General features: G+C 43.2%; 1 protein-coding gene across 1 annotated transcript in view; it reads right to left on the bottom strand.

Annotated features, from left to right (window-relative positions):
- Window positions 1-14,256, bottom strand: part of LOC124596033 (dehydrogenase/reductase SDR family member 11-like) — a 61,047-nt gene that overhangs the window by 12,974 nt on the left and 33,817 nt on the right. The window contains exons 4-5 of the mRNA XM_047134997.1: window positions 13,818-13,947; window positions 9,057-9,200 (exon numbers count right to left, since the gene is read on the bottom strand). Of these exons, the coding sequence (XP_046990953.1) occupies window positions 9,057-9,200; window positions 13,818-13,947 (274 nt within the window). The remainder of the gene's footprint in view (window positions 1-9,056; window positions 9,201-13,817; window positions 13,948-14,256) is intronic.

Raw genomic sequence — 14,256 nt, 5'->3', positions numbered from 1 at the left:
ACCGGCAGCAAGCGAAGCAGGCGCTATCGTTTCGTTCTGTCGCCGGCTGCGCCAAACGTGAACTCTGCAATTGCGCTGATGGCAACGTACGTGGGCACGCCGCCGTATGGAGGTTTATAAAGTAGAGCAAAATAATCGAACTATGTAGAAAAGGAAGGACGTATGAGGCTACGTTGAGAAATAGTAATACCTCCAAAGACGTTCGTTTCTTATCTAAACTCATACGAATGAATGCGTTGCACTGAACTAGTTTACAGGTTACGAAATATTATGCGCAAGATGTCGGCACTTTATCCTTCTCAAATAGCAAACTTTCGCTACATAAATCACCAATTGCCTCTTACGCATACAAATCAGAACATAGTTTTAAAATACACTCTTAGAAGAAAAAAAAAAAAAAAGGTCGCACCACGGAAGAATTATCTGAATGGAACAATCAAATGGTTACAGTTCCAGAAAAATTGAGTGATGTATAAGGGGCGAAAGAAACGAGCCGGAGGCATAATTACAGAAACCAGTACCTGTATGTTAGAAGTATTGACCCTGGCTGTTGAGACACTTGTCCCACTGTGACACAAGGCGGTGAATGGATTTCTCATAAAATTCCCAGGGCTGCGATGTTAACTAGTTCCACACGTACAGCTGGACGTCGTCGTCCGGGGTGAATCATTTGCCACTCAGAGCCTTTTTAAGAGAACCAAAAATGGCGTAATCACAGGGAGACAGGTCCGGACTGTATGGAGGGTGATCGACAACCTCCCATTTGAATTTCTGCAGGAGCGCCGCGACCGTGTTGGCCATATGAGGCTTTCCATTGTTGTGGAGCAGAATGACCCCACAGGCGAGATTGCCTGGTCGTTTTGATATGATCGTTTTGATATGATCGTTTGGTGAAGGGTGGTCAAGGTTTGCGAGTAACACTGGGCATTCACTGTTGTCCCGTGCAGTAGAAAGTGAATCAGCCGGAGGCTATCTTGGTCAAAGAAGGACGTCAGCATAACCTTTCCCGCACTCGTGTGGATGGCCTAAGTCTTTTATTGGTGATGGTGACCCTGATGCTTCCAGTGGAGACTTCGTCGTTTTGATTCTGGTTCGAAGTGATGACGCCATGACTAATTACCAGCCAACATTCGTACCAAGAACGTATCCCCTTCCCGAGCATAGCGCTGCAGATGAGCAAGACAGTGGGCCATTCGACATGCTTCCTGGTGTGGTTGAAGACTGTGAGGTACCCATTGAGTACACACTTTGCGCATGTGCAATCGTTCCTTCACGACGGGATGAACACTTCCGACGCTCAATCCGACCACGGCAGCTATGGCTTTCACTGTCACTAGGCGGTTATAGGTAATGAGTGCATCCACCAGCTGGACGATGTTATCGGTAATGCAGTGTGTTGCTCCAGACTGTGCATCATCGGCTAACGACACCTTTCCTTCCCTGAAGCGCTTGTGCTACGCCTTGACCCTTGCAAGGGACATGCAATGTTCGCCATACACTTGCGACATTCGTCGATGAATGTCCGTTCCTCCTCCTCCTGCCGCAGTTAGAAAACGACAACACCTCTTTGCCCTTCGTTTTACCCCTCCATGTCACTGTTTGCAATGACTGGCAGCGTTTGGACGATTGATGCATGCTTCTGCTAGCTCTGTATTGTCACGTGACGTGCACGCGTGCCCTCTAGCGACGGACTGTGAACTTCCACGCTCTGGTCGGAACCACACCTCGTTACACTCGCCACGATATTACGCTCCTTTCATAGGTTTGCGCATTCCAGACTCCAGCTCGTTTCCTTTTGAGCGGCCCTTATATTCAAAGAGAACGAGCTTCACAGATGAAGCAAGTCAATAACGCGTTAGTCTACCTCTGGCCGTTATGAAAGCAGTTGTTCGGCTTGGCACTGATAGAGTTGTTGGATGTCCTCTTGAGGGATATCGCGACAAATTCTGTCCAGATGACGCATCAGAGCGTCAGAATACCGAGATGGTTGTAGGGCCCTGCCCATAGTGCTCCGAACGTTCTCAATTGTGGAGAGATTCGGCGATCTTGGTGGTCGTGGCAGGGTTTGGGAAGCACCAGGACAAGCAGTGGAAAGTCTCACCGTGTGCGGGCGGGCGTCATTTAGCTGAAATGTTAGCCCAGTATGGCTTGCCACGAAGGACAAGAAAGCGGGGTACAGAATAGCGTCGACGTACCGTTGTGCTGCAAGGATGTCTCGGATAACAAACAAAGGGATACTCCTATGAAAAGAAATGGCACCTCAGACCATCACTCCTGGTTGTCGGACCATATGGCGAGCAACAATCAAGTTTGTGTCAAACCACTGTCCGGGGCTTCATCAGATAAGGCTTCGACCTGGAATCTCACTGTCTGGAGTAGAATTGTCTTCAGTGATGAATCCCGCTTCGAAGAAAGTCGCGATGACCAGCAAAGACGTGTCCCAGCAAGCTCTGGACAGCGATGGGATACCTGACTGTCGCCATACGACCCAATAACCAGGAGTGATGGTTTGGAGTGCTATTTCATTTCATAGCAGGACACCTTTGGTTATCATCCGTGTCACCTTTACAACACAGCGCTACGTCGATGATATTCTACGACCCTTTTTGTTGCTGTGCCTGCAAGTCATCCTGGGCTTAAATTTCTCCAAAATATTGCCCGCATCCACAGGCGAGAGTTTCTACTGCTTGTCTTCGGCCTTACCAAACATTTCCTATTGAAAACGTTCCGATATGGCAACGCCGTCCAACCATATTTGGAGTTTGACGAACTAACGTTTTGTATTATCGAGAAATAGGGGAGAGAGTGTCACAGACATGATACAAAAGCCGGCCGGGGTGGCCGAGCGGTTCTAGGCGCTACAGTCTGGAACCGCGCGACCGCTACGGTCGCAGGTTCGAATCCTGCCTCGGGCATGGATGTGTGTGATGTCCTTAGGTTAGTTAGGTTTAAGTAGTTCTAAGTTCTAGGGGACTGATGACCTCAGATGTTAAGTCCCATAGTGCTCAGAGCCATTTTTTTGATACAGGATTTGGGGTGTACACCATTAAAACAAAGACGTTTCTCATTGCGACGGGATCTTCTCACGAAATTGAAATCACCAACTTTCTCTTCCGAATACGAAAATATTTTGTTGATGTCGACCTACAATGGTAGAAACGATCTTCGTGATAAAATAAGGGAAATCAGAGCTCGCACGGAAACAGAGATGTTCGTTTTTTTCCGTGCTCTGTTCGAGACAGCAATAAAACGGAATTATTGTAAACCTGGTTCGATGAACCCTCTGCCGAGCACTTGAGTGTGACTTGCGGAGTATCCATGCAGATGTAGGTGTAGATGTATCTCGTCAAGTGGACAGAATTTGTCACGATATCCCTCAGGAAGACATCCAGTAACTCTGTCAATCAATGCCTAGGCATTAGGGTTAGACGCGGACCACGATACTGACTTGCTCAATTTGTGCATAAATCGTCCAATTTTTCTGAAATTATAATTATTTATTTGTTTGTATATGTACACGACGTCTGTCGCTTTCCTTCCCATTTCCATAATTTCTCCTTCGTGGTGCGTTTGTCTTAGAGTATATATTATGTGCATCTACACCATTACTTTGTAATTTACACTTACGTGCATGGTAGATGCTACTTCTAACCATCTTCAGACCATTTCTCTATCGTCCCACTCTAACACAGCGTTGGAAAAAATGAACACTTAGATCTGTCTGTACGAGCTATCATTTCTCTTATTTTATTACGATTATCAGTTTTCCCTATGTAAATTGGCGACAATAAGCTATTTTTACACTCTGAGGAGGAAGTTGGTGATTGCAATTTAATGAGAAATCCTGCCCCATTCAAAAATGCCTTTTCTTTTAATGATTGCCACCCCAATTTGTGTATCATGTCCGTGACATTATCTCACCTATTTCGCCATCACAGAAAACGAGATGCCCTTTTCTGAACTTTTTCGATGTCCTCCGTCACTCCGACCTAGTAAGGATCCGCAATTACACAGGAATACTCTAGAAGAGGACGAACAAGCGCAATGTGGGTAGTCTCTTTAGTAGACATTGAGTTCTAAATGCTCTGCCAGTAAAATGCAGTCTTTGGCTTGCCTTCCCCACAACATTACCTGTGTGATCGTTCCAATTTAAGTTGTTGTGAGTTAATTCCTAGGTATTTAGTAGAATTGACAGCTTTTAAATTTGTGTTATTTATCATATAACGGAAACTTAATGGATTTCTATTTGTACTCTTGTGGATGACCTGATATTTTCCCTTACTGAGAGACAATTGCCACTTTTCACACCAATGATGACGTGTCTGAGTGGTTTTAGTTTTGATCTTCTGATGACTTTACTAGGCAGTAAATGACAGCATCGTCTGTAAACGATATAAGAGGGCTACTCAGATTGTCTCGTTTATATAGATTAGGAATATCAGAGGACCTCTACCACTCCCTCGGGGGCGCCGGATATCACTTCTGTTTCATTCTATGATTTCCTGTCATTACTACGTACGGTGATCTTTCTGACTGGAAATCATGAATCCACTTGCACAACTGAGTCGATACGCAGTAGGTAAGCAATTTGATTGGTGGTTTCTTTTGAGGAACGGTGTCAAAAGCCTTCTGGATATCTAGAAATAATGAATCAATTTAAGATTCCCTGTCGATAGCACTCATTACTTTGTGCCAATAAGGAACCGGTTACGTTTCACAGGAAGTTGATGTGTTTCTTTGGTTCCGGCACGTGGAGCGGTCAGCAGACTTATCAGTACGCTCCAGCTGGTCAGCTAACTCGAAATTTCGACAAGTTGAGATGAGAGCTATTACTACTGGGTTTGAATGCAGAGAAGTCCGCCTGGAGCCTTCCCGTTCACAAGCAGGCTTCCAGCGCACTTTCTTCCTGTGGAATTTAAAGTTCAAGAGTAGGTTGTGCTTAAGTTGGCAGTGGTTTTGTTTTGCGTGATGGTGCTCCGGGTGCTATGGGTTTTTTTATCGATTGTCATTTTTTATTTGTAGTTCACTGTTGCTATCTGAGTTTATATACTGTCGTTTTGTCATTTGGAGATAGTGAGTGGAGCTGTGGACGCTAGAAAATGGAGTGCCAAGTGGAGAAATCGGAACATCTCTGACGTATTCTTCTATTTGAGTTCATTAAAGAGGTGATAGCAGCGGCGGCAGCCAGAAACATTTGCGCCGTGTGTGGGGATAAAGCCATTGGACAGAGCAGGGCAACAAAATGGTTATCTCGTTTAGAGGACGATCGTTTTGAGATCAGTGACTACCCAAATTCAGGAAGACCTTCGAGATTTGATGAAAGATCATTTAAAGGCATAAATCCACATTGCTCGAAGTTAATGTACTCTAGAACTGGCAAATGAGATGAACTGTGATCATTCCACCATCGTGCGGCATTTGCAACCAGTGGGGAAGGTTCAAAAATCAGGTGTATGGGTACGCATGCTCTAAGCCAAAATCACAAAAATCAGCGAGGTGTCATATGTGCATCTCTGCTTGCTCGTCATCAATTGACTCGTGAACAACACCGACCATTCCTGTCCTGTATCGTTACTGGTGACGAGATATGTCGTCTTTATGCTGACACAAGGGAAAGAAAGAAATGGTTGACCCCGAATGAAGCAGCAACTCCCCGTACAAAGAGCACTGCGCATCCACAAAAAATAACGTTATGCATCTGATGGAACAACGACGGCGTGGAGTGCTAAGAATTGCTTCTCCGTCATGTAACAATCACTGCTGACATTTATTTTCTAGAACTGAGAGGTCTTTGAGACGCAATCGAAGAACAACGACCAGGCAGACTGAGTGAAGTGATGCTACTCCATGATAACTCCCACCCACGTTCTGCTAGACTGACACCAAACACTACACAGGAGTTGGTTTGGGAAGTTATTCCGAACCCACCTTATTCACTAGATCTCGCGCCCTCAGATTTTCACCTTTTCCGCTCTCTATCGAACATCTGCGTCTCTCCACATCTACGCGATTACTCTGCTATTCACAAAAAGTGCCTGGCATAGGGTTCAATGAACCACCTTCAACCTGCCTCTCTACAGCTCCACTCTCGAACGGCGCGCGGGAAAAACGAGCACTTAAATTTTTCTGTGCGAGCCCTGATTTCTCTTATTTTATCCTGATGATCATTTCTTCCTACATAGGTGGGTGCCAACAGAATGTTTTCGCAATCGGAGGAGAAAACTGATGATTGAAATTTCATGAGAAGATCCCGTCGCAACGGAAAACGCCTTGTTTTAATGGTTGCCACTCCAATTCACGTATCATGTCTGTGGCACTATCTCCCCTATTTCGCGATAGTACAAAACGAGCCACGTCTCTTTGAACTTCTTCGATGTCATCCGTCAGTCCCACCTGATGCGGATTCCATACCGCACAGCAATACTCCAGAATAGGGTGGACAAGCGTGGTGTAAGCAGTCTCTTTAGTAGACCCGTTGCACCTTCTAAGTGTTCTGCCAATGAATCGCAGTCTTTGGTTTGCTCTACCCATAACATTATCTATATAATCGTTCCAATTTAGGATATTTGCAATCGTAATCCCTAAGTATTTAGTTGAATTTACAGGCTTAAGATTTGTGTGACTTATCACGTAATCGAAATGTAGTGGATTTCTTTTAGTACTCATGTGAATAACTTCACACTTTTCTTTATTTAGGATCAATTGCCACTTTTCACACCATACAGATATCTTATATAAATCATTTTGCAATTCGTTTTGGTCATCTGATGACTTTACAAGACGGTAAATGACAGCATCTGCGAACAATCTGATAGGGCTACTCAGACTGTCTCCTACGTCGGTAATATAGATCAGGAACAATACAGGGCCTACAACACTTCCTTGAAGAACGCCGGATACTACTTCTGTTTTACTTGATAACTTTCCGTTATTACTACGAACTGTAACCTTTCTGACAGGAAATCACGAATCCAGTCGCACAGCTGAGGTGATATTCCATAGACACGCAGTTTGGTTAGAAGACGCTTGTGAGGAACAATGTCGAAAGCCTTCTGGAAATCTAAAAATATGGAATCAATTTGACATCCCCTGTCGATAGTACTCATTACTTCATGAGTATTAAGAGCTAGTTATGTTTCACAAGAACTATATTTTCTGGATCCGTGCTGACTACGTGTCCATATATCGTTTTCTTCGAGGTAATTCATAATGCTCGAATACAGCATAAGTTCCAAAATCCTACTGTAAATAGTCGTTATTGACATGGGTCTGTGATTCAGCGGATTACTCCGATTTCTTTTGTAGATTACTGGTGTGACCTAGGAAACTTTCCAGTCCTTTCGAGCTGTTGTGTATGATTGCTAAGTACGGAACTATTATATCAGCATGCTCTTAAAGGAGCCTAATTGGTATGCTATCTGGGCCATAAGACTTCGCTTTCTTAAATGCTTTAAGGATATGTACTTCTAAACTACTGTTGTTGGCAGTTTTTCTTGGTGGGGAAGCAACGAAAAACACTAGACCGATGGCAAAGTAACTTAACCTGTATGGGGTAGGAGCACAAGAATGACTGCGTTAAAGGAAAACTTCGTTGTTTGTGCTTTCTCAAATTTGGCTCTGTTTTATTCTTATTTCACAGAACCATCGAACAAGATATTTTATTCTTCTAGCAGAATCACATTTTACTAACAATGTTCTGTCGGAAGAAAACTGTCTTTGCGATTTTATTAAAAATTGCAGTGTTTCGACCTGTGAGATTTTATGTGTCGCCAGCCTCTATAACAGTTATCACCATTATAATTCTTACAAAGTTGTTTGAAATATTTCTACGCCCACGTATTTTATAGCTCAATAGTTATATCCCTTATAGTCAGCGGAAGGGAGGTGTCATGCCTAAGGCCTCACTAACAACTCCTAAAGCATTTACCGCAATGTACATGAAGAGTTATCACTATTTTTACGTGATCGTTGAGATAGAAAATCCTACTCCCACCTTGAATTTCGAAAATATGTTTATGTCAAGTATATCTGAGCTTCCGTTGCCTTCATTTTCTTGCTAGTGCAAGTGGTTGTGCCGGGATGTGTTAAGGTAAATAAACTACATCTTCAGTATCTCATCACGAACTTCCTGATAAGGACAACTTGGATAAATGGCACCCAGGGCAAAATTCGCCATTATTCCAACTCCCTCAACCTGTCGGCTTTATCCCGTTCTTTTGTTTAAACCTCATCTCTGCTCCACCTATATATTTGTTTATCTCTACAATGAAGTAAATGATACACATTTATCTCTTGTATGAAAGGATTCATACCACTGAACAAAACACAATCCGTCGCAATGCCTGCATCAATCAGTGGATTCCTTTTGCCTTCTTTTCATTGCTGATCAACGCAGGTCTGTATCAAACATAACAACAAACGCAAAACATACTATTTACACTTCGTTGTGTTGCCGTACTTGCTAGAAAAGGAGTTGCCTCATCTAGTAGCCGAAAATAAGAAACAAGCACCTACATACCAGGGAAAGTCAGTTCTTAGGAAACTATTGCTCAACACAGTCCTATTCAAATCTCTTGATGATTCAGTTCGATGCATTTTTGTCCCATCCCCATTTTAGAACCTTCAAATCCATTCCCTTCTTCTTCATCCACTACTTTTCCTTCTCCCTCCTGCCCCCCCCCCCCCCCCCCTCCAGTATCATCTTCCCTCGTCCCTCCTTCTTTTGCCATTATAACTTTCTTTCGCTGTCTCAAAAGTGGGACCCCACGGGTCTGCGATCAGAGCAAGCATCCATACCCCTGTTACGCTAGCGAAGGACTACCAGCGGAACGTGTCCCCTCTGCTCACACGGTTGTCACTAAATCACTGACGATTTCCCTTGGCGGTCACTGAAATTCGTTTATGCTTGGATGAATATCTTTGCACGTGTGGATGATTACCTTCTCCGTAATTATTTGTTTTAGGAGTAATGTTTAAACTACACACAACTGCACTATTAATAAAATGTACATGGAAATCTCCGCACATTCAAGCTGCAGTGGCAGAAGGAAACTCACCTGAACCCTTGGAGGTTGGGAAAGCATGTAGACCACGGCTTTTGCTGTGTCTTCCACTTCCAGGTAAGGCATTGTATCGAAGATCTGTGCCCACTTCTCAGACTGGTTAATCGCATTGGTTTTCACGAGCCCTGGAGAAATTTGCTGCAAACAGAGAAACTAGTTGTAAATGTTTAATATATGGACAGTGGTATAAGACGATGTCTGAATTCTAACATAGCTACGAAGGAATTTTGTTGTATAATGTCACAAATATTGCAGTTTCGCAATAAATGGTATTCTTGATTTTTTAAAATTCAGATAAACCAAATTCAGTCGCATGGCAACAGTATGGTTTGTTGTTATACCTATCGTTGGAGAGGTACCTTTTTACCAAACACAGCTATACTTGAGTTGAAATCTTCTGTCCTTAGCCTGTGCTTAGTGATTTTGACAAAATTATGTCTGATACAGAGACTCGAAGTCGCTTTCCCCAATGGAAGGCCAAATATGGGGCTTGTAGTTTCAATACAGCACTCAGCTTTATTACTTACGTATTAGTTTACTGTTGTATATTATTTATTTTAAGAACACATCTGTCCCTAGTCATATGCAACACCTTTTACAAAACGTACAATCACAAAATTTATATTACTGAGTTTATTACGAAGGTGGAACGTATTTTACACTCAATATAGTACTTAATTATAGCTTACAGACTATGTAACGGTAACACAAATATTTCGAAACTAGATGCGTACGTGGATTATGACCTTATTTATTGCTTGCGAACTCGAGATTAACACTTAATGAGTTACCTTTTGTACGAAGGTGGGACTTGTATAATGAAAAGAATCAGAACTTGTTGAGAATTTCAAAAGTAGCATTAGGCAACGATCGATTGAAACGGGGAAGACGAATAAATAGCACTGAGAAATGAAAAAGTGACGGCAGCTGATGATAAGAGCCAAAGGGCAAGTTCCAGTTACAAATTGCAAGTTGCATAAACACGAGATAGTGAATTTAGTTGTTGAAAGGAGGAAATATAAAGATGCAGCAAATGAAGCAGAGAAAGATAATACAAAAGTCTAAAAAGAAGATTGACAGAAAATGCAATATGACAAAGAAAAGAATGGCAAGAATGGCTGGAAGAGAAATGCAAAGTTGTAGTTCATGTATAACTATGGGTAATATAAATGCCTTAAAGAGACCGCTGGAGAAACGAGAAGCAGCTGTATGAATATCAAGAATTAAGTTTGAAAGACAGTACTAAGCAACCAAGGGAAGGCTGAAAGATGGGAGTGGTATTAACTGGGCTGTATAAGGAAAACGAACTTGAAGCCAATATTTGAGAAAGAAGCAAAGAAGTAGATGAAGATGAGATGGGGAATGCCACATTGCCAGAATAATTTTACAGAGGACTGAAAGACCGAAGTGGAAAAGAGGCAACTTGAGAAGACGACACTAATTCAGAATTACTGAGATCTTTAGGAGAACATAACAAAACTGTTCTACCTAGTATGCTAAATCTATGAGGCAGGTGGAATATCCCGAACCTTCCAGAATAATTTAAAAATTACGTTTCCAAAGCAGGCATAACTGACTGTTGCGAATATTGCAGAAGCAACAGTTTAATAAGTTTTAGTTGCAGAATACAGACGCAAATTAATTACAGAAGAATGGAAAACCTGGTAACCGCCAACCTCGTGGAAGGTCAGCTAGAGTTTTGGAGAAATGGTGGAACACGCGTGGCAGTACCGACCTTACGACATATCTTACAGTCTTATGAGGTAGCCTGAAGAAAGACTAGCATACTTATACAGCGTTCATAGAATTAGAGTAATATTTTGACAATGTTTACTGGAGCAGTGAAGTTAAAATCTTCTGGATTGTCAGGCCACGTCATATTTGTTCGAACGATCCACGTTTCGATCCCTCTGCTGGGATCTTTCACAGGATCTTGTGGTGTTCACTGTAGATTAAGCACTTTCAGAGACCAGTGTCGTCTTCTCTTATAAAGGAGAGTTTTCCCGCGCTTATGCTGAAGAAATGGGACTCTCGGGTAAAAGTCAGGTGGTTACCATTGGTGGGCCATCCTCAGTGGATGATAAGAAAAGTATTCCCGCGCTAATGCTGAAAAAGGCGTTATAGGCTAAAAACTCTTGTGGCTACCGTTGGTGGGCCAATTTCATTGGTTAGAAAGAGATTTTTGCCTCACTTATGATGGGGAAGAGTTATTGCTTAAAATTCCTCTTGCTGCTGTTGGTGTGCCAACATCACCGCCTAGAAGCGAAACGGACAGAGCAAGAGAAAGGGAACGTTTATCCAAAATATTATTGTCCGCAGAGGAGGCTTCCAGTGCGTTGTTTGTGTTTCTCGCACGCCACAGTCGCGTATTCATTTGCCTGATGGCGGGAAGCCACGATGCCGGAAGCCTATAGCCGTCCTCTCTATTGAAGTTACACGCGTTCTCAGAAACTTCAATCGCTTCTCGGACTTCTATAAATGTTAGTTTTGCCTTGCCATCACAGGTGCGTTATTGAAATCGATATCAGTTACCTTGATGTTCTGATACCGCTGATTTCATACTTTGTTTTAGCCTCGTGTGGCGTTCGTGGTACTTAATATGTTCTTTAACTGGAATATACTACTTGAAACTGAGAGTAGTGAGAAAAATATACAGAGAGCAAAAGAATATTTACAATTTGCAAAGAAGCCAGACTGCAGTTATAAGAATTGAAGGACATGAATGGAAAGCAGTAGTTGAAAAGGGACTGTGATAGGGCTGAAGCCAAAATGCAGGATGCAGGAAGAAAAACTTTTGATGTTTGTTGGTGACATCGTAATTCTGTCAGAAACGACAGAAGTCTTGCAAGAGCAGATAACGGAATGGATAGTACCTTAAAATCACAAAAAGAAAACAGAATTACATCAGGCAGTGCTGAGAAAATAGAATTAGGAGATGAGACGCTGAAGGTAGTAGATGACTGACAATAGACGAAGCAAAGAGGGTACAAAACGCGGGACTACCAATAGCAAGGAAAGCACTTCTGAAAAACAGAAATCTGTTAACATACACTGGAGTCCAAAATTTAAGCAACAGACTTCTATTTCCACGTCCTTTGCCTAATTCACGATATAATCATACGAACTGTCAACAGATGTCCGTACGATCGTGTTCTGCACAGAAGATGGCATGTGGTCGATGAGGTCAGGGCACCTATCGATCGGGTAGTTCCACATCCACAGTCCCTGTGTGCACAGTCACAGGCGGTGTGGTATGGCACAGAGAAGACGCCTACCAGACTCTCTGTGGCGTAGGGCCATGGGAAGAATGGAAGCAGGACGGCCGAAAGCTCATGTAGCCCGACGGCTTAATGTGAATCGTCCTGTTGTTTCTCGGATGTGGTGACAATTTATAGAGAGCGAAACCGCATCCCGAAGATCAGGGCAGGGCCTATCACGTGTGTCATCAGAAAGGCAGCACCGTTATTTGGCTGTAAGGGCACGAAAGTACCGCCTTAGTACCGCATTGCAGCTGGTATCTGACCAAGCAGCATCCACTGGACGTGTTGTATGGAGGCAAACGGTGTACAGAAGGCTTCGACAGAGTGGTCTTTATTGTCGGAGACCTGCTGAATGTGTGCCTCTGGCACGACTTCACAGAAAGGAACGTCTAGAGTAGAGTCGTCAATATGCCACCTGGACAGTCGAACGGTGGCCAATGTTCTTTTTACAGATGAGTCCCGATTTTGTCTGGAGAGTGAGAGAGACGCCAACATTGTGCAGAGAGACCGATATCGAGGACGATCGCTAATGGTGTGGGCAGCGATTATGTTGGCCACTTGAATACCTGTTCGTGAAGTTGCGTAGGTGAATCGGAGTGGTTTAACTGTTGTCACGTATCGTGAAGAGGTCTTGGGATATCATGTGCGGTTGTTGCTAGGTGCTGCTCGAGGATGGTGTACAAGTGGTTGACGTTGTCTTGGAAACGGAAAGTACTGTACGCATGGCAGGGCCAGTTCGCTCTCCCGATTTAAATGCCATACCCGGTTTGCTTTAGGGAGACGGGTTGCATCACGTCAGTATCCACCAACCACTCTCCAAGGCTTGAGAGCAGCTCTGCAGGAAGAATGGGCGTTATTGATGAGATCAGTCACAGCATGCTCTGTCGTTGTATTCCTGCCAGAGGTGGTTACACTCCATAGTGAGCACATTAACCAGTTGTCGGAATGTGTGTGCAGATCAATTAAGTTGGAAAAGCCGAAGAACATTTTCGTCTACTGTTATACATGTTACAGCTGATTATGTTGTTACGTTGTATTCTTTATCATTGTTTCTACTTTGCTATCACCTGTGTGTGCTATTTTGTATCAAAATAAGCGCATCCTTATAAAATTTCCGTTTGTTGCTTTAACTTTGGACACCAGTATAGAACATAAAATGTTAGGAAATGTTTTTTGAAGATACTGGTCTGGAATGTAGCCTTTTATGGAAACGAAACGCTCACATTAAACAGTAATTACAAGAAGAGAATAGACGCTTTTGAAATGTTGAACGTTAGATGGGTGGATCGCATAACTAATATGGAGGTACTGAGTCGAATGTGGGAAAAATGAAGAGTATCATACCGGTTGTTATTCAGAGACGTGCTCAGGATAGCTTAGTGTGGATAGCTGCGTTGAACCAGTCTTCGGACTTAAGATCACTGTGACAACAGATTAAACAAAAAAAATTCAACGTTTGTACATCTCACTGACATGAGGAGAAATGTTTTCTTACCCCAACACGAATCTTGCTCTTTTTGGCGACGAGGTCCTTCCTGAGTCCTTCAGCCATGACCCTCACAGCTGTTTTGTTGACTGAGTGCATCCCGAGGCCATCACTGAACACCGGGACGTGCGCCGCTGTACTGGAAAAGAAAGTCGCCCATACAGCGTCGTCAGAACGCAGGTTGCTCCGAAACAAGTTCCCATTCTGCAAAATACTGTGAAGTTAGTGCCAGACCAAAGGAGGGCGGCAAGACAGACTACTAAACTGCCTCTAAGTGAGCTGTAATTAGTCGACCCTTGTCTTCCCATTCCCTTATAGAACGATACGTCGGTGGCGCTAGAATTTTCCTAGATTCCTCAACACTGATCCTGAAATTTTGCTGATAGGATTTACTGGGATAGTTTGTCTCTGTCTTCATGTGCCTGACAGTTCAGTTTTCATCTTCCTG

The sequence above is a fragment of the Schistocerca americana genome, chromosome 2, assembly GCF_021461395.2.
Source record: "Schistocerca americana isolate TAMUIC-IGC-003095 chromosome 2, iqSchAmer2.1, whole genome shotgun sequence".
In the NCBI taxonomy this organism is placed as follows: domain Eukaryota; kingdom Metazoa; phylum Arthropoda; class Insecta; order Orthoptera; family Acrididae; genus Schistocerca; species Schistocerca americana.
The sequence above is the reverse complement of the archived record's forward strand: the minus strand, read 5'-3'. Positions and strand labels throughout refer to the sequence as shown.